This window comes from Anabas testudineus, chromosome 4, assembly GCF_900324465.2.
Source record: "Anabas testudineus chromosome 4, fAnaTes1.2, whole genome shotgun sequence".
Classification (NCBI taxonomy): domain Eukaryota; kingdom Metazoa; phylum Chordata; class Actinopteri; order Anabantiformes; family Anabantidae; genus Anabas; species Anabas testudineus.
The window spans coordinates 5,002,929-5,024,308 of NC_046613.1; the positions used below are offsets into that span (position 1 = coordinate 5,002,929).

At 38.8% G+C, this 21,380-nt stretch overlaps 1 protein-coding gene across 2 annotated transcripts in view; it reads left to right on the forward strand.

The window, feature by feature from the left end:
- Positions 1-1,121: 1,121 nt before the first annotated feature.
- The window catches only part of ryk (receptor like tyrosine kinase), a 32,494-nt gene continuing 12,235 nt past the window's right edge, over positions 1,122-21,380 (forward strand). The window contains exons 1-9 of one of the 2 annotated variants that reach the window (XM_026344723.1): positions 1,122-1,782; positions 12,318-12,439; positions 12,544-12,643; positions 12,912-13,043; positions 14,027-14,089; positions 14,663-14,801; positions 16,041-16,141; positions 18,252-18,335; positions 21,052-21,177. In XM_026344723.1, the coding sequence (XP_026200508.1) occupies positions 1,554-1,782; positions 12,318-12,439; positions 12,544-12,643; positions 12,912-13,043; positions 14,027-14,089; positions 14,663-14,801; positions 16,041-16,141; positions 18,252-18,335; positions 21,052-21,177 (1,096 nt within the window). In that variant the 5' untranslated portion in view covers positions 1,122-1,553. The remainder of the gene's footprint in view (positions 1,783-12,317; positions 12,440-12,543; positions 12,644-12,911; positions 13,044-14,026; positions 14,090-14,662; positions 14,802-16,040; positions 16,142-18,251; positions 18,336-21,051; positions 21,178-21,380) is intronic. The other variant, XM_026344729.1, reaches the window with a different exon arrangement.

Consider the following 21,380-nt stretch of genomic DNA (forward strand, 5'->3'; position numbering starts at 1 on the left):
GTTGCTGTTTCTTGAGTCTTGATTTTTTTTAAAGCACAGTAAGTATTTTCACTGGGTTTGTCATTCTGCATGACATACTAAATGTTCAAACAACAACTCAGTCTTTTTGTTGTCTATTATTCAGTGAAATGAAGATGAAATGATAAATTAATGATCATTCATAATCCTTCTCATGCACTCCAAGTAAATAAAATACATGTGCTTTATTTTTGTTTCACGATACCACAGGTTAAGGGAAAAACGTTTATTATGTTATTTGAAAAGTGCACTTGCCCACGGCTTCCTGTTCACTCAGTTAAAAACCACTGGCACAGCCCTGAAAACAAAACACCTAATTGCATTTACGTTTACATTTAGTCACTTTTATCCAAAGCGACTTACAAGTGAGGAACAAGGCAAGCAAACAAAATCTAAGTCAGAAAAGTGTTTCTGTTTCAAGAGATGTGAGTAGAAAAGAGCATGTTCCTTTTTTTAAGTGCAAAGGAAGATGTTTTTTAATAACAGCATACAGATTAGAATGAACTGAATTTTATGTTTTAATTTTAAAGCTGGTGTCAAACCTCTAGTTTTAGTGGCCTCAAACAGTTTATTCCTCCTAATTCTCCTAATTCTGGTATGTTGAAGATAACATCACACTTGTTCTCCAGATTGACTGGAGGTTTTTTGGTGCTGCCTTCAGGAAACCTCGAAATGTGCACATTATACGTGCCTTTCCTACTGCCAACTGGAGTGCGCACAGTGAGATTTTAATTGTCCTTGAAATTATTTGATAACTTATTAGTTAGCACTGGATTCGCATGAACTGTTTTCTGAGCTTAGCTTTTATTGGTAGTGTATGACACTTTTGCGGGTATTCAATCTTTTTTTTTTTTTTCATTTTCTTTTATTTAAAGGTAGTCTTTGTAAATATGCGAACAGGATTATGCGACAACAACAATGTGGACACAGGTAGAAGTATAAGTTAGATAATTAGTTGCGTGGATGTGTCCTCGATGTGTCAAACTCGGCCACTTTATACACGATTTGGTTCGTTCGTTTAAAAGAAGTTTGAAAACAAATTCTCTCCGACCGGACCTAAAGGCAGCACTGAGTTGGAGCAGGGAGCCCCCCCCTTCCTGCTGCGAGTGAAAACTGAGACAGAGGAAAAGACCATGGAGGCAGAGAGCTGCAGATGTTAGCTCCTCCGCTACTTCACGACACTTCTTTCATTTGTGCCTGCACATATCAAAGCAGCTCCATGTGACGATATCCGGTGTGTCATTTTTGTGCCTGGAAAGCGTCGTAAATCTCAGCAACGTTGAGCGACAGTCGGGCGGCGGGCGGTTAGCACAGCCCGACTACAGTTAGCCTGCTGCGGCTAATTTAGCCCGTGTCTGCTAGCAAGAAAGGACAAAACGGGCTAACGTTAGTGGAAAAGAAGTTACGGCCACAAGTGGCGCCGCGGCGCGAAGAGTAACGAGTAATGTCGCCTCCCGGGATTAACTTGAGATACGGATGAGAAAGAAATTGGCGACTGGGGAACACCGAGAACGACGAGCCAGACGACCACTGCTATGTTGGGGTTGATTCACGGCTCTGGCAGCCCGTCTGAGTCCCGAGGTTGGCCACACTCGGTGCTGTGGAGGCTGGGGGGGTTCTTCTTCCTCCTGCTGCTGGAAGGGGCCGGCTGCCTCGCCAGCCCCGGCAGTGCCACAGGCGTCAACAACAACAACAACAACAACAACAACAACAGCCCTCATGTCAACATATACATGAGCGTGGAGGAGGTGAAGAAGCTTCTAGGTAAGGCCTGCTCATCTCAGAGCTGAGAGCTGTCTGCAAACTTTGTAGTCAGTGTCTCTGTCAGTGTGTGTGTGTGTGTGTGTGTGTGTGTGTGTGTGTGTGTGTGTGTGTGTGTGTGTGTGTGTGTGTGTGTGGTGAAGCTGTTGATCTAGTGTCCACCTCACAGCTATAGTTTTCTGTGTGATAGAGCACTGAGCTCTAGTGAAACATCTAGTGAAACAACATAACAACTTAATACATTCACATCAAACATTTGATTTATTTAGTGTGTTAATTATGAGCAAAACCAATGCTAATGCCACACTGGATTAAAACTAATGAAAAATCTGAAAAAAATCTTTTCATATTTAACCTAAATCACTGCACCTGTGCACACTTGCCAACAGTAGATATTATGCAGTTTTCTCTGAAACCAGAAAGCAAACACATCCACTGAAGCACTGAAGATGGGAAGAGTATGACAGCTGTGTTGTGTTTGATATGTCAACATATCTGTGTGCAGAACATTGGAAATTGTCTTCTTCATAATTCAGGTACTGTTACTCTAGGTGTTCTTGTTATGTTGCTGCACGTGTCTGCCTGCTCCATTCCAGTGCCAAGGTTGAGCCAGTTTTTGGTTTGGTCCTAAGTTGTTAATTCAGGGTTTACTGGAAATGTGTTGAGGGTGCATTTGGAAACTAGTCATTTACCATATAATTATCACTGTATCACTGTCTGATGAGGGGGTAGAAGTGCTAGTATTTAAACGTCTTTATGGAGGGATGATGCCCATGTTGGTTCTTCTCACATGAGCTAATGTGCCCCTGTAAATAAATGTGTCATCACCTTACAGAAACATCAGCATTTTTGCATCAGATGTTATTCAGGAGGAGTCAGCAAAATTAGTTTCTGGTGTCCATTTATCCTGGAGAAAGTATCTTCAGAACAAAGTAGGTTGGCTAAAATATCATGCTGCATTTGCAGACTTATTCAGTGCCATCAAACTGAAATACTGGATCGCTTGTGACTGTGTTTAGTCCTTTTGTTGATCTTTTAACTCAAGCAGTACCATCATTTATGCAAATATGTGGCAAATATAGCAGATATTGATTCATGTTGTGGAAGTCTACAGGCACTTTAATGCTTAAAAATGCATAAAAAGGTAAATTGTATAATTTTGGTCACTGGCTTTTTGACAGGAGCATCAAACTATCACTCACTGTGCTGTTGCAAAAACATTTCAGCTCTTTTTCTGATCTCTATAATCTGACTGGTGTTAGACTGTAGACTGACTCTGTCCAGTTTGGTTGCTCTTGTTCTCCATCATGCTATAGTTAATCTTCTGTTGCCAGACCACGGCCTCTCTTGTGGTTTGCCTGAAACCTCATCTGGTCGTGTGGAGAAATCTCTTAATGTTTGACAACTACTGTGGAGCTAAAAGTATGTGTGTAAGAAACTTCCATGATGCTGTAGCGGGAAAAAATATATGTTGGAGGGAGGTTGAAACTAGCACCAGCCTCACAGTGGTGATCGGCTACCAGGTAGTCTCACTACAGTGTCATGAAGTGACCTTTTAAACCAGTTTGTGAAGGACAGGTCTCATAAAATTCAGGGCTGCCCCATAGTGAGCAAAAATTGTAATCTTCCACTTAAAATATGAAGCACATCAAGTCACCCATAACGGTGCCATCAGGTAACATCACACACCGTCAGTGTTACCATGTTAGTAATTTGTCATTATTTCTCTAAAATGTAAAAAATCAATGTAATGCCGCTAAGGCTACATTTTACAAATGATTATCATCCAGTTTACCACATAGACTATGCTACATAATTCATACTAAACTCTAGAGAACTCAGAGTTGTTGTACGTAACGTAAGTATGTTACATGATTACAGTCCTATATTTAGATTGCTGCAAGCAGCATATGTGTGATGAAAAGGACGGTTAGAAACAGGGGGACCACTATGACATCAAGGTCCAGTGTAGGCCGAGGTAACTCGGTAGGGTTTGAGTAAGACCAAGTTCAGGTTAAACACAACACATGACTGGTTGGGCTCTGTCACCTTCTTCAGCCACCTTCTTCCAGCCATTTCATATTGCACCGTTTACAAGTCTTCCAGTTTCTCCACCATTGCATTAGGTTCGATCACTCAAACGTGTTACTAAAAAAAGAAAAACCCAATGAATCCTGACCATTTTGGAAATTTCTTGAAAATCATTGTCTGTATCCTGTGTGCTTTGCAAAACCTCTGTTTCAGTATGGCAATAAAATTGGATTTGCCAATAAAGCATAGAGACATCACTGTAATAGGAAAAACATGATATCACCAAGTAATGCAGTCTTGCTGTGCTTTTTTCCCTCTGCACTTGGACTGTCTGTTCAGGATGTAATTTTGATAACTTTACCAAACAACCTGATTCTCAAGGGGTCAGTAAGGCAACTATACAGGAAAACGTCATGCCTGAATTGAAGCAAAGGTTTTTCATACGCAGAGTGTTTGTTTACAGAAGCACTGCAGGCAGCATCCCTGATTGGTTTTGCATATGACCAACGGGTAGTGAACTGTCCTGAAGAATCCTGCTCTACGCAAACATTCCTACCCTCCACTCCCATGTCAGCTCTGTCTCAAGACCCACATCCCTGGTTTGAATTGTGTTACAGCTGCTAGCTTAAATTCAATTACCTAAGCCATACTTAACCCAAAGGAGCAGTTTATGCTGGAAGGTAGTGGAAAAATGCTAAAAAATCCCTTCACATGGCAAGTTATTGTGGTATGAACCAAGACCCACAGGGAAGAAACTGATTCCTATTTAGGTCAAAACTGACCTGGAATGTATTTGAAGATTAAAACCTACAGTATTTATTGTAGTATAGTCGACTCTTAAACTGTATTTAATAAGAAATATTGTCTTAGACAAGTGTAATTTACTTTCAGGAGAAATGGCAAAATGTATTGTTGATCAACAATGTGATTGACACATTGTTTGTGCTCTGTTTTGGAGAGAAACAAAGTTTGAAGTGCATAACTTTTATAAAGTCCATGGTCCAACCTGTGCCACTGGTTTAAAAATCTTTCTTTCTCGCTCAGTTTCCTGACTTTCTGACCATTCATGTGATTATTTACTAGATGAGGGATGAAGTAAAAATACAAATAAGGTTTGTTCGCTGTCTGCTGTAATAATGACCTTTTTGAGCCCAGCTTCCCATTGTGGAATCACCATTGGTGTTGATACCTAAAACATTACTCAGAGGAATTTTTCACTGTGGAAAGTGGTCACTGAGAGAATCTGTTTTCTAGACTTATATGCATACTTACTCTGGGCTTTCCTTTCGCAAAATAAGTATTCTGTAGACAACATAACACCTCTCCATTAAAAGCAAATTTTCCAATATGGGTAAAAAAGTGGGATTTGTACAGCTATAGATGTTTAGCTAGTGTTAGATCTCCCTCACATGTTGAAACCTCAAAATGTAATTTTTCCATTTTATGCAATTGTGATTTACAATAGGGAAAATTTAAGCAATGTGATATTTTTTCAGTCAGTCAGCCGCAAAAATAACCAGTTCTCTCAAAAATGTGTGTAAAACCATCCATGCACTGAAGAGTTGAGTGTGTCGGCTAACCAGCCTTCTTCCCCTCCTCCAAAGAACTGAAAGGCAAAGCAGGGTCTTTGAAAAAGAGCCTGTGAACAGTGAGGAGTGATTGGCAGCAGCATTCATTTCCTTCATGCCACTCTCCAAGGATCCTGTGGTTGAATAAGGGAGCCCCCGCTTTCACATCTTTTGTCTAAAAGCTGTTATACTCACAGAAACTTCCGTAAAGCAGCGACCCATTTTATAAGCCGTTGCCCTGCTGTTAAAATCACCTACTATCTTGTTTTTTTCTTTTCGTGTGTCTATTTGACAGCAAATGTCATAAGACTTTGAGCTAGACCCTAATTCTATCGAGACCACTGGCATGCCAGGTCTTAGGCTTTCTTTAGCTTTTATGTAGCGGAAATGAAGAAATACTGAAATCAGTGGCCTGTTTCTGTAGCATTTCTGAGTCGTATTATGGAGACAGTTAATCATTTTTTTAGTAAACCATTTGATATTTGTTGAGTAAACTAAGGAGCTACTTTGAGCAGCAAATAAGCATCAATGAGGTGCCTATAATTGGACAGAGGCAGACAGCCTTGCTTAGATTCCTTTCCCCTGCCTTCATCCTCGTCTGCCCTTGGGGCTTTTCATGGAATAAAAGAGGAAAACTGATGTATGGTCTCTTTGAAGTGAGTCAAAGAAAACCACAGAGATTGTGACTTAATGTGTGTTTTCGTCAAACTGTAAGATGCTTTCAGATGTGTCTGTTTGCAAGCAGTGCTGCTGTTGCAGCCTTACTGTAATAAAAGATTAGCTGAACTAACATCTATAGTTCAACATATTTCATTGGACTCGGATATTATTATTCTATAGCTTATATCTGTTTTGCATCATTGTGCTTTTTAGTCAAGTGCATGTGCTTTTTAAATTGGTGTAAGTACAGAAATGTGTGAAAGTGGTGGGAAGGTCCTCTCTTTCCAACAAGTACTGTAAAATGAAGGGACCAGTAAACTGCAGCAAAGAAGCACCCTAGTCATGCTGTGCTATCAGAGTCCTCACTTTCAAACACTACAAATAAGACAGCAAATTATAAGCGATTTACTAAATTGTCAGTCCACAACATTAACAACCAACAATAGGGTTAATTGTTTACAATTTATGAAATGTGGCACTATTTAGTAACTGTTTAATCACTTATGTGATTTATGTTCACTACAAAAAACTATTATTATACATAATATAAATTAAATTAGCAATTACACATATCCTACCTTATCTACGTGATAGAAGTGACGTTCTGTTGAAGTTTAGCCTTAGCTACACTGCACTGTTGCAGTATTCATCCACACAACTCCACAGAGCACAGAAAGCCACTGTGATGCTATTTCTTCATTTCATGTGAACAAGATCCATATATTTTTATAATTTTGAGTGATCAACAAACATGTAACTTCATCTTATTAAACACTAAAATGCACCACCTAGTGACAAAAGCAGATACTACTTCAGAGGACAGTTCACAGCATGTCTTTTTCTGGATTATGGGTTAATGCCTTTCTCGTAACACGTACAAGGTATCTGTTGTTTATTCTCCAGGAAGATACGAACCCTTTCCACACCACATCAAAGTTGTCTGAGCAAAGTTGAAAGTGAAAGAAAACAAAATGGTTTACTCTCCCACTTTTTATACCCCAAACCTGCAGACTTGAACAAACTAACAATGGGACCCATTCACCAATAGCTTTTTTTTTTTTTACCTTTAAGTTGTTCTTAGGAAAAGTCCTAAGAAAAATCTATATCAGGTACATAATGTGTTTTTAAACCTTAGATGTGCTCGTATATTTGTTCTTATTGATGACTCTCATTGTTGTTGTAAATTGAACACACGTTCTGGTTGTTCCTATTCAGAATATGGAAATACCTCCATCACTGCCCACAATATGGTACAATAAGACTGCAGGGCTGTGTGCACACACAGGAATCTCACACAGAACTTAAAAAGGAAAGTTGAGAAACTTATGAATGGCCAAATAAAATCTAAAGGTGGAGCCCCGGGCTACAGAGCAAATCCACAGTATTTCTGGAGCAGCGGTACCCTGCAGGAAGTGAACAGCAAACAAGCTGTTATATTTAGTAATGTCAGTACTAAAAATAACGCACACAAAATAAGATGCAGGGGATTCTATTAGTGATTCAGTCAGGAGAACGGCACACAACTGTTATTGACTATTTATTGACTATTTTCGCAATTATTTGCTGAATTTAAGGTTAAAGCACATCCTCAACATTCAAGATTAGCTTAATTTTGATAAAACATATAGCAAGTCTTTAAAACACATCATCTTGTCGGGTCACATGACAAATTTTGACATTTGTAGTAAGGAAGGTATTTGTTTAGTAAGGCAAGTTGTGTATCTAGTAATATACTGCAAATGCACTGCATATTTTAAATGACTGTTTTTCCAAGATTGTTGAGTTTCAGCATGTCAGCTGACAGGCTGGTCTGTTCATTGATCCATATAGATTTTAGCATTGAGCATGTCTGTGGATTTGTTTGGAGTTTCAAGTTGATAGGGTTTCGTGCAGACCCTCATTTTCTCCTTTCTTGGTTAATGTGCCCAATATCTTTCTAGCGCGAGGCTTGAGGGGAGTGTTTATCTCCTGAGCACCAAGGGATGGAGACTTTGGGAGATATAGTGTCGACTGTGCACACAAGAGGGTCTTTGTTATATCTGTCCTGGTCCTTGCCACCTTTTGTTCTCCTCTTTCAAAGTCTGCAACATGATCTGCAGCTTGTGGGAGAACACCGCACGTCACCTTAAAACTTTGTAGTGACAAAAATGTCAGGACAGCCTAACATTTATTTTTCCTGGATTGCTGCAGTGATCTTTAGTTTTGTGTTGGCATCTGTATTTAAATGCAGTGGTTCAGTACATTCATTATTTTTACACTTTTATGTTGTAGTGTTGATTTTGAATAGATAAAATTGCTAAACCATAATAACCCAAGTGAAAACATGTTTTTACTTCTATTCAATTTATTTTGGCATAAATAGACCCCAGTCAAACTCTAGATACATCTCAAGGAAAAGCAAAGCAAACTGGATGCACCTGACCATAATTTTGAGTGCAACAGCAACGGTTCTTAAAACTTTTAATTTCAGTTTTAGATTTCTAATGAATTAGCAAGACTAAAGTTTCTCTATCTCCATAGAGGTTAGAAAGTGTACTGTAAATGTACATAACTTTTAATAGCAGACAGAAATTGTCTAAATATGGTCCTGTTTATCTGACACTGTGTGAAAGGTCTGGAGTTTTAGTCATTGAACTGAAATGTGGGTAGGAAATGTGAGGGAGTAATCCCTCTGGTCCCATACCGTTATGCCCTTGAGCAAAGTTGTTAAAAATCCAATATTCAACAGCAGAGGACCGGTTGTACTGGGCAGCTCTAAGAGGTACTCTAGGAATGTCAGCAGGATGTTGAGTTGAAGAGAGCATGTGATGTCCTTGTACAGATGGACAGTAGGAGTGTGTTAACTGTGTTTTTTGTTAGTGACTGAAGGTTTTTTCTGTTTACACCACAATCTGACACACTTTGTGTGGAAATTGTAGCACATTCTGAAGCGTTGCATAGACTAGTGCTCTCAGTCTTAAGTGACAGAAAGTTACATTCATTGTAGATGATTTTTGGTTGATGCCCTGCTGTTTAAAGTCCTTACATGTTAATGTATGATAATTTCTTAATCCAGTAATCTTGGTCTGTGTAACCGTGTTTTTCTGCTGCCCAGTGAGCTATTTCTTGTCTAAGGCTAGGGGCCAGCACCTGAGTCCTCTGCTCCTTCACTCAGGTGTGGGATTGGGTGTGTTGCTGCTGCCATTTCTGCTACTAGTTCTGTTTTTGTGGCACTTGACTGGGTGCATTCATGTTATGATAAATGGTCTGCACTTCGCATATCTGCACTTTTCAGCCTTATTGGTACTCTTTCCTGTACAGTTGTGCAGAGCAATGTTGTGATGGTTCCTTTGAAAACCATTTACAGTGCTGCCTGATACATTGCTATTTATGTTTTGCCTGTTGTCTCACTGAAAGCACAGTATTTGCCATTGAGGGTTAAGTTAAGGAGAGGCTGAGGTTACGATGGTGTAATGCAGTGTTGTAACTGCTTGTCTTTTTTTGGTCCTGAACAACACACAAAGTTGAACCATGAAAAGTCTTTCCCACTTGGGTTTGGATAACTTTCAGCCTCACAGTGAATTTACTGGCAGTAGCTTGCTGAAAGGTTTTAAAAGCTGAACCAACCAGCTTGTTGTTTCTGATGAAAGAAAAGACCAACAGTGGCATGAGTAACAGAAAGTAGTGATGCATTGTCCAGTGTTTTAGAGCCTTGGTGCAGTGTGAGTCGCTATCCAGCCATATTGCTTATATACGATGATGAACTCCACTACATTTTTCAGTCCACACTGTCACACCATGTAATTGTGCGTGACAAGCGTAAACTGTAGCACAGATTTCAACAGATGACTCATATGGCGGCATGTCTCTGTGGGCCAAACCATGTATGAATGAAGCCTACTTTAACCTAAACATGGGTGTATATGTTAGTGTGTGCTCAATCGCTGAGAGACGCACTGATCTTTATTTAGGTATATTCATGAAAAATGCTACTCTCAGTGGCAGACTAGATTGTAGATTGTGATATAGGAGATAATAATATTTACCAGCTGAAAATAATGAATGAATACAGGAATCGATTGCAGTTGGAAGGTCACAACTGTAATATGTTATCATTTATTTGGCACAGTTTGAAAACCAGGCTTCACAGTTAAAAAAAAAAATTCAGATCAGTACAGGCAAGACAGCATGTTCTGCCTTGGCTGTTGTTGATCTCTTGACACCAACAGAAACAAATGGAAATGTCCAGCAGGACATAATCCCTCAAAACATAGCATGCTGCCAGTACTGGGATTCAAAAGTACAGTGTTACTTTCCATTACCATGTAAGAAGTCTTTCTGCATCTGTAGCAGCAAACAGTGTACTGAGGCTCTTTATATGCTGTGACCAAACACTAGCTAAACAAGAGTCTTGTTTACAGGCACACCTTGTAGTAGACCTGTTTTCTCATTCCAGAGAGGAGAAAGTGAGTCGGGCATTAAACTGCAGTGCATGGTTCAGCTTCCTTCTCTGAGGAGAACGTGTACACTGAGCAGTTCCTGTTTCCAGTCTCCCACATTCCTATTTTGAAGTTGTTGCATTTAGCTAAGGTAGTGTGGGATGGACAAAACTGAGCACACAGGGTCCCTTTGAGCCTTCATGCCTTGTCGCATAGTTTAATTGGTGTTGGTAAGCAGTGTGGCCACTTCTTCAGACAAGGGAAGCACACAAAGTGGAGCTTGAGAAAGGCACTAAACTGTGTGATTGTGTTCATACCTGTTACATGCTTGCATATAGAAATGTACATTTTCAAGGGGTCTTACATTTAGATCTTGTGTATTAATCACCGTCACTGTTACTGTAATTTCTGTCACATTATATTATATTATTAATATAACTAATCTTTACAGTCTATTTTTATCTGTAGTCCTTCATTTTCAGGCCCTGTTATTAATTCCAGAAATAAAAATAAAAAGATGTAGTAGAATCATCTAGAATATTAACAATTATATATATATATATATATATATATAACAACTATATTACTGTTGCTTTAACCGTTTAAATAAATGTAATTTACAAATGGTTGGTCTGTTAATGACAGTACTGTTAATGAATTAATTATCATGTTAAATAAGTGAATTATCAAGTCATTTGGAAGCAGAACCACTAAACATGCTGCTTTCAGCTACTAAATTAAAAGCATGCGTGCCTGTTGTTTGTATTATTTTAATAAAGATGTGAGATTATTTTCACAATTATACTCATTTATTTCCTTACATAAATAAATGTTAGGTATACATTAAACAAATCTATTTGATTACAAAATGTAGCTCAAGGTCTACCTACTAGCTTTTACCAAGGTTATCAACCACATCACATTCAGATCCCCAAAGGTTATTGCACCGATCTAACTACAACTTAGAGCTGTCAAATGAAGGCTATAATGCTTTTCAGAGTTTTTTGTTTGTGTACAACTATTTTCTACAAATCCTACATTGATAGACCTCAATTTTAAATTTGAACATCTGTTGTAGCGAAAATGTGTAAGGCTTAGCTTTTTATAAGCTCATAATTAAAAGAAAGCAAAGTGAAAAATCTCAGCTAGAAACTAGTTTACATAACACCCGTTCCCCTTTCTGAGTTGGCAGATGCCTAAGAATGTTTTTAATTGAGCCAGTGTGAGAAAAGGTCTATGAGCTCGAACTCTGAGACAGCCTGGGGGCATTGGGGGAGCCTGGGTACATTCTTCCCCTCGCTTTAAACTAGATACTCAGACTCTGATAGACACACTGCACTCTGCCACACAGACACTGAAAGCGCTGCCCCAGGCCAAGGTCGGGCATTTTACCACACATTAGGCTTGTATGACTTTGTTAGTTAGCAAAAATAAAATCAGGACTTCATTCTTTTTCACTGAGTGGCAAAGAATGACTACATGCACTGCTAATCTGTCTTGCTTGTGTAACAGATTGTGGATGTTGTATGCAGTTCCACTCACTTCCTCTTAACCCTTCCCCTGCCCAATATTGTTTCCGTGATAGAAAAATTGTGGTCACATATTGGATGTTGTCTCACTCACGCACAAGTTTTTCACTTGGGGACTGAGAGTCGTCAAGTGCTAACAGATGTGGTTATAGTCCCTTTTTTCTTATTTAGGGGAAAGTCCCTCCCAGTTCAAACTAGCAGTTTGAGTGGATTATTTCCCTAAGGTTTATTTTCTGTGTGTCTTTGTCTATAGATTAGTCTGTTTGTTTTCATAAATAGAAGCATTATGTGTCGACTCATCTCAACATTTCACGTCCTCTGTCCTCCCGCAGGTCTCGATGCAGAGCTTTACTACGTGCGAGACAATGTGGTGAATCATTATGCGCTCTCCTTCACTCTGCCTGTGCCCAGTGAGACCAGCAGTCTTCACTTCACATGGGACTCCAAGACAAAGGTAAGCCTTAGCACTGGGGTTTAGTGAGTGATCATTTTGTTTTGTTTTTTCCCGCCTCTGCACCCATCACTGACAAGTTATGGTTCATTACTCTTTGACTATAGGTTGACTACCGGCTTAGCTTCCAAGTGGAGAACCCTGCAGTCATGAACCAGCCACGGAGCAATATGTCTAGTCAGGGGGAGGTGCCCCGTATTCCTTCAGGTTAGTCAAACGTGTGCCTTTTCTAATGTATTCATGTTCAGAAATGGAAAATGATTAAATCCACACAGGATGTGTGTTTTTAAGGATGAGGCTACTTTTGAAACCTGCTGGCAACAATTAGTTGCTGCTATAGTGTTGAAACATTGATCTACCTCCTGTATGATGTAGGCTTACACACCACATTAGCTTAACTTAGCAAAATTAATGGGAACAGTTTAAAACTGCTATGCAGTGCATAACAAACGTGTATGTACGCATGTCTCTCCAGTCTTTCGAGTGGACCTCTTCTGTTCTGGCAAGGTCGATGGTGAGGCTGTTGTGACAGTGCAGCTCAACCTGACCCTCCATGCCAACAACTACACAGTGCTCAACTTCAAGAGGAGGAAAATGTGCTATAAAAGTGAGTATTCAAACAAATGAATGGTTATAAGTACCCTTCAGTAAAATAATGCTTCCTTACTGAATGCTTTTATTTTTTCCCAGCAGACCTTTTAGTAAAACACAACTAGTTGCACCTATACTTTTCCTACTATGATTAGTAGTCAGATTGCCTTCTGTGAAATGTGCCTTGTCTCTTGGATTGACCCATTAGAAACATCTGAGCACACATTCTCATGATATTCTTTCATTATACCTTCTACATAGACTATGGATTCTGTGGAGAGTTTAAGTGATTTCACTAATTTTGATACTTTAAATAGTTCTAGTAGGAGATGTACATTTATGTATGTTTCATTCAGTTCTGTGCTATTTTTGAGTTTAGGTTTGAAGTTCAAAAATAGCACAGAAGATAATTACATGTGACTGAAAAGGCTTTTGGCATATGCCCTTGGGAAACACATTTATTTCTATCTTATTTTGAGCATAAGTGAAATTAGCAGCCATAAGAGATTCTTTGTTTTGCCTGAGTGGTGCTCAGAAATGTGCGCTGAGCAGTCATGTCTGTCAGCTCTTTCTCAGGTTATTCCTGTGGTTTTTGTTAGAGGACTAACAATAATGTCTGCTTCCTGTTTTATTATCACACACCCTGAGCTTTCTCACTTACAGTCACTTTTATCTACTGGAACTTCTCAGGGAACCCAGGAGACTTTAGGAGCTTAAGATACTTTTCAGTAGCTTGACCTAAAAACAGTTTCTTGTTGGTTGGTTTGATTGGTTTTAGCAGCAGTATCTCTAACAAAGTCCTGAGGCAGGACTCCTCTGTCACTTAGGACCTGTCCGAGTGGAGAATGCACTGTTGCTTTTAACTTGCACTTTCTTATATTTTGTTTGTGCTACTTACCAATATTGGAACTAAGAACTTTATGGTGGGACTGTAGGATTTCCTGGTCCGGTGTTGTCTAACATTGATGTCATTCTCTTTCCTTCTTCGTCTGTGAACAGGAACGGACTCTGACCCCAACATTCCCATTCCTCTCAACAATAACACTCTTACACCGTTTGACTGTAAGTAATCTCATGTCCACATCCTTCTTTACTTCTGCCTCTCCCAGCTCCATGTATTATCTAGCATAAGTGGCATCTGATAAGACGTAGGATGGGTTAGTACAGAGTCTTTCATTATAGCAGTGCACATCAGGCAGACTTGCACAGCCAAGGCATATGATTTCAGCCCAAATAGAAGGATTAATTTTGCTATTGAAATGTACCCAACCCCCACCACTTGGAGTGGTTGTCCTCTTCCACTGAGCTTTATTCTAACTCTTTGTGATGCTACTGCACAAGCAACAAAGTACCTTTAGTGGGTTGTCTCCCTTCTGCTTGGTTAGTCCCAGAGAACCTGGGGCCCTCAGAGGCTTTTAGAGAGGTGATGAGAAAAGCTCTTAGAGACCGTAGCTGTGCACAGCCGCTATTGTTTGCGACTTCCATTAACCATAATTGGAGCCTTCGGTGCACTTACAGTTCCTCTCTCACATACTCAAGTCCTTGTCTCATTCCCTTACGCCATATTTGTGCAATGCTTTCTTCTCAATAGCAAACACTGTTGATTTTAGCGTGTGACTTTTTATTCATCTGTAGATGGGACGACCACCCCCACCACCTCCACTCAGGTGTTCTATATAAGTGTGAGTGTCTGCTGCATTGTCATTTTCCTCGTGGCAATTGTCCTGGCCATCCTGCACCTGCACAGCATGAAGAGAGTAGAGATGGAGGACAGGTTTGTTTGTTTTGTACTAGTTCCAAAGACACCACAATTATTGTTCTTTAAAGTGAAGTTACAGCTGTGTATCTGTCAACTGTGAAGGTTACGTTAGTGTTTCTGCAGAATCCCTCTGTTCACAGACCAGGAGAAATAGGTCATCTCCACAGACGGGGTTAGATCGAGTTGAAACCTGCACTTTAGCTTTGCTGTTGTTCATTTCCTGTAACCTTCATTCCAGATGGCTGTAGGGCAGATGTCAGTATGAAATGAGATAAGCACATCCTGCCCTTGTTATTGATTATAGAAGTTAGCCTTTGGGACAGTGTTATATTAAAGCTGTACAGAGATTGTTATCTTAAATATCATGCAAATCCGTCCAGTGTGATAGTTTCAAACTTAGTTGCTATAATGTTGTTTGGCATAAATGAGTTGATCATCAATCAAATCAAATTGCACAAGGAGATCCCTATGTCTGTCAACTTCAGTTCTAAAATCAATCAACAATACATTCATTAGTTAACTGGCTAAATTAATAATAATAATTGCTAAGTATTTTGTTAATTGTTTACATTGCTAAGCAAAATGCTCAAAATCAAGTGATTTCAGGTTATCATGTATTTGAGAAGCTGAATATATTTGTTCTGGGTCATTGACTGTTCAGACAAAAATAATGACTGGAAACATTTCCTTTATGTTTTTTTTTTTTCTTCTTCTATGCAATGTACTTTACAGTCTGAGGTCTCAAACCTTTCACTGTAAAGTGCCTTGACATGACTTCTGTTGTGATTTGGCACTAAACAAATAAAATTGAATTAAATTAATGATTAACCAAGAAAATAATTGTCTGATTTATCACTAATGAAAATTATTGGTAGTTGTAGCTGTAGTGATTTTAAACTAGTCTGTAATGTTGCTAAGAGTGCTCTTGGAGAGCAGCAGCTGGTTGTATCAGAATGTTTTAATTTAGCTGCTTTTTACAAATGATGGTGATGAATTATACCATAGACATTATGCAGTACACACTTGTGATTTTAAAACACGTTTCCTCAGATGTGCTTATATTAATAGAACATACATACCAACATTTGTGAGAAGAAAGGTTGGAGCTGATAGTTATGCTTCATTGCTTTTAAATAGACAGACATACAGCTGATTCCTAGCAACATATTTACACAATGATCAAATGATCATTTAACATTTTAACCCAATCCAGGTTTGTAACAACTCCATATTGCTCATCTCTGCTTCTTTCAGTGTGAGTGACAGTGGGAGCTCGCAGGGCCTGTCTCAGCCGTCCACCCAGACCACACAGTACCTAAGGGCTGACACTCCAAACAATGCAGCCCCTGTCACCAGTAAGTCAGTTACATCACCACCCTTCACCTTAACAGTATATAAATCTAATGAGTAACTAGCTGCAGTTGATGTTTTAATTTAAAAACATCTAAAGGCATTCTTTGGAGACAAATGCACATACAAGGCTGCGCCTAGAAATACTTCAGTACATTCAATCTGTCAGTTCTTGTTTTGTCTTTTCTCACACTGGCATCAGCCAGTGCGCATGCTTTTCCAAATGCAATAACCAACTGTGAATGACCTAATAAGTTTAACTGCCATCATAAGATTGTAATGAAGAACACAGTCCCTGCAGTGATGTTCGCCTTCTGCTCCTTGTGTAACACATTACTGATTGAGTAATGTGTCATTGTCACCATGTGCTTTGCGTCAGGCCAATCTTTCAGCAGTTAGAGAAACAGATCTGCTCTAAACTAATATTAATATAGAACATCCAGAAACAGTGGGATAACAGGCGCTACGTTCATACATCATACTCGCCTACCTCAGAACTATGAGTGTTAGAACTTAATAACTTTGACCATTTAATATCTTACCAGCATAATTATAGCGAAAGTAAATCTTAGCTCTCGCATGTTGCCTCCAGTGAAGGTCTTTGTTAGTTGTTATTGGTGTTGGGTGTCAGCCGTATTACTCACCCAGCCCCTGTTCTCTTGGCATGCACCCACTGTAATTATGGGGTAAGTTTGCACAGTATTAGTGGAAAGTGGAAATAAGTGAGTGTCCTTTCAATACAAACATTGCACCAAAGATTTTGTTTGTCATCTGTATTTGGCCTTTTAATTATGGTCTGAGTAAGCGATAGGTGTGTGAAATAAGACTAAGGGCTGCCCTGATAAAAATATTACCATAACAGCCCCAGAAGATCAGCCATTTATGAGGATTTGATGTGACAGACTATTTCTTGGGAGCAGTAGCTGCCCAAGGCATTGCTGCTACTACTTCAGTACCTATTACTTGTTAATTGCTTACTTGTTACTGAACTGAACAATGCACCATCAAATTTATTTTACACGCAGTATACATTTACATTAGCAAACACTTTCACCTGAAAATATTTGCTGCATTGATGGAGAGATCTAAGCGTTTACAGAGATTACGTAATAGAAAGAATTGTTTTCACAGGCATTAATTAGGCAATTATTTACCATTGAGATTCCTTGATATACAATTTGCTGAATATGATAAACTTGTTATAAGACATACAAGCTGATGTATCTGGAGACACTCAAATCTTTGATGACCCCATAAAATAAGGATGAGAGACAGTGTTCTTCAGTTTGTTCAGAGGTTGTGATTAATTTTGGGAATCACTGGGAAAACCCTCCAGCACTCTGTGTCACCATATAATCATCAGTGCCTTCTTCTCGATACAACCCACATGTTCTCCCTGTGCATTTCATTTTTTTACCCACTTGCTTTTTACCTATGCTTTGCTGAATGTGATTATTTACACCACCCATTTACACTGCCCGTCCAAAACAAGTCACCACTTGGATTTAACTAAGCAAATAGTTAAGAGCCTCCCACTGATGATTACTGCATGGATGATTATGTTTTAGCTGCCATCAAGTTATTTAACACTAACTGATGCAGTGAGTAGCTTCTCATTTCTTAAACAACCATGTCTGAAGACACATCCTGTGGTCGTGAAAAAGATGTTAATCTGTTTCAGAAGATTCAAATTATTGGCATGAGTCAAGCAAAGAAAACATCTAAGGAGATCAATATACTACTAAAACTGGATTAAGTACTGTCCAATGGAAGAAGGTCATGTGGTCTGAAGAGTCCAGATTTAACCTGTTCCAGAGAGATGGGTGCATCAGGTGAATGCATACTGTAGTTAAAGGAGGTCCACCATATATAAGAGTGTGTTACTTGGACGGGCATTGTATTTCTACCCAGCTCCTGATGGGCAAGTTTACTTACAAGCATACCTGCTTTGATGGATGTTTCTTGTAGGAGTTGCACTGCTGCTACAGTAGACATCCATCGACTCATTCGAGTTATGTTCTAATTTGAGTGAGCTCACCAATAAACTTACACTTCTGTGTCACTCTCCCACCCTCCACTCCCTTCCCCTCTTGTCTTGTCATCTCTTGTCATCAGACAATCACCCTGGCTCTGCACCCATACTTCAGCTTGCTGCCTCCTCCTTCCAAAATCCTGGTGTCCCCCCTCATGAAACCAAAAGTAAGTTCTGGGGAAGCTCTCAGAGACAACTTAAGGCTCAGAACTCATTAATACCATTTTCATAGTATCATAGTAATGATACTTGATATTTCCATAGCTTTGTCTTACTACTCTAAAATATGACTGTACAGTGTATAAGTATGTATGTATATGAACCATCTTGTTTTGCTTACAGGGCACAGCAGAGTAAAACACCTCCTTTTAGAAATTCCGTAACTGCTCACAGAGTCCTTAAATCATGTGAATCTCACTAGTTTTATACTAACCTTGTCACTGTTGTTTGGATACTTATTGAATTTTGTACTGTAAGCAGTACATACTTAGACACAGTTGAGTCAAACAGTTGAAACACCAGTTGGTTAATCAGAGGGTTGATGAAAAGAAAATGAATTATCAACAATAAGTCTAATTAATGAAGCACTTTAGTCTGTTAGTGAAGAAAAAATTAAATCATACTTTATTGATCTTTCAGGGGAGAAAAAAAACAAACCTTACTACTACTAAAAAATAAATTAATAATAATAATAATAATGATGATGAATATTTACAATGTGCACAAGATGAAATGAAATAGAAAGATATATAGATAGATGTGAAGTGCTACCACTACCCTACACTCAAGTATGAGCATTTACTACAGTTTTCTTTTTTCAAAATTGTAAACCAAATATTCTACAGTTTTTCACAAATTATAAGAAGAAGGGGTTAGCTCTATACAGTATGGCTTCACAGTACATTTAATATTTTTAATTTAAAGAGTTACCTTGGACTGTAAGTAGACTGTAAGTAATGAATTAGTCTCCTAGTACATTTAAACAAATCAGACTATGACTCAGTTGCTTCCATCTAACTGTAAACAGGTTCTGCATATGTGACGGTTTCACATTGTAAATGTGACAAAAAGTGGTCTCTAGTCAGTATGTTGACTAAATACTATGCTACTTTTTAACTTGTCTGTTGATTGACTGTAGTGCCACAGTGCACAAGGAGCTGGTCAAAGCACGAGATAATTAGAACTAACTGTGAAAGAAGAGAAACTGATTGCATCTTTTAGTTTAAAGTGATGTTGCATGTTATTTACTTGTATACTAACGGTAAAAATACTATTAATATTAGTTATAGAACTTACTATATGAATTTGTTCTCATTTGTACTGCTTTGGACCACTGTTTTTGGCTGTTGTTACCATGACCTCTACAGGCTGCTTGAGGAGCCAGCTGCATCTTCAAGATTCAGAAAAGGAAGAGAGCAACTGCAACAGGCTGTCTTCCTTTTTTGAATCCTTCCATTGGAAATAGGGATTTCTAGCTCAAACAAAGTATTAGCAGCTCACAGAATCAGTTGTGTTTTTTTCAAGGGGTGTAGTGTAATTGTAAACTGTACATTACAGATGTATGTATTTGATTCCAGTATTGTTTTTCCTCCACTGTTAAAATAAATGGTGCTCTTAGTTTGACATACAGGGGGCAGCATTGCGATGTGTTGTTACTTAATACAGTAGAGAAACTGCTGCAGAGATTTCAACCTTTAATCAGAGTATCTCAGAAGTTGCTAATTCTGCATCTTTTAACCTAGATGACCTCTGTTGAATATTTTGTATTGTGTTTTTTAAGATTTATTGAGATAAATTTAAGAACATATTTAACAAATGAAAGCCCTCATTTGTTCTCATATATCATTTACACTTAGATCCATGAGTATTATAACAATTTATGTCATTTTGGCATTGTTCACCACCACAGTGGACCTGAAACGAAACAATTAGGACGTGCTTAAAAGTGTAGACTGTCAGCTATGGGTGTTTTCACTACTAGCATGCAAAACTCACATTCTAAATTCAGCTCTTATAATCAGCTCTAGACTTTTGCTCTGCTTATTTGTAAATGAACTAACAAGGAAATAACACACCCCTGACTGTGGAGTAGCTGAGCAGCCAGCTGTCCAAATATTGATGAACCACTAAAATTAAGGGTCTGTGAATAAAAATGTAATACAGGATTTTGACCAAACCCTTACATTTAATTTCACATCCACTGTGATAGCATAAAGAGCCAAAATGATGAACACTGTGTCACTGTTGAAATAGTTGTGGACCTAACTGTACTTACTGATATACCTCACATTTTCTGTACAAATCAGTGTTTCAGCGATATGTGGAAGCTGCTTGCCAGTGAGTTTTATTTAGTTTTAGTTAGTTTATCTACTATCTGTATAAGCAACTGTCAACAGTTCAGCCTAACAGAGTCGTCCTCCTCAGCAGTGAGCAGCAGACACAGGAGGTTAGAGTGTGTTATCTCTCATCACTGACATGTTGTGTACACATGGAGGGGTTTGATATAAAAGCTTGTGTTTACATTGTTTGTTCATCTGTGTGCATATATTGTGGAGAACTTTGTGTGTGTGGTTATTTCTTTGTATCCAAACATGCTCCTGTCTCCGTATGCCAGCAGCCTATGACAGTAAATACATAGGAAAGTTATGCAACAGAAATGCTGTAATATGGGACTTCACATGAACTTGCCTTGATGCAAGATGTGTGGGGTCCTGTGCGTCTGCACATGACTGTGTTTCTTGGAATTGTTTGAATTCTTTGAATTTAAATCTGATTTCTGTGTGTCTTACAACATATGTATCTGGTGTCAAAGTGATGCAAAGCAGAGATCTCTCAAGTTGCTTTCTGTGTGCCTTTAACTTGACCCTGTGTTTCCATTCATAGGTTACCCATCTCTGCGCATAGAGAAGAATGACCTAAGAAGTGTTACTCTAATGGAGGCCAAAGCTAAAGTCAAAGACATCGCCATTTCAAGGGAGAGAGTCACGCTACGTGATGTGTTACATGAAGGTATTTGACTCTCTTGCTGTCTGTAAAGCCCTGTCTACAACATAAAAGAAGAAGAAAAAAAAAAAAAACTCAACTTCCGCAGTGCTGGAGCTACTTTTTCTTTAGGTTATCAGACATAACCTAACAAAACCAACCAAAGAAACCAACAGAAATTATTAAAATATTTCTGTTGCTATATAGGAGAAAATATGTAACAAAAAGTG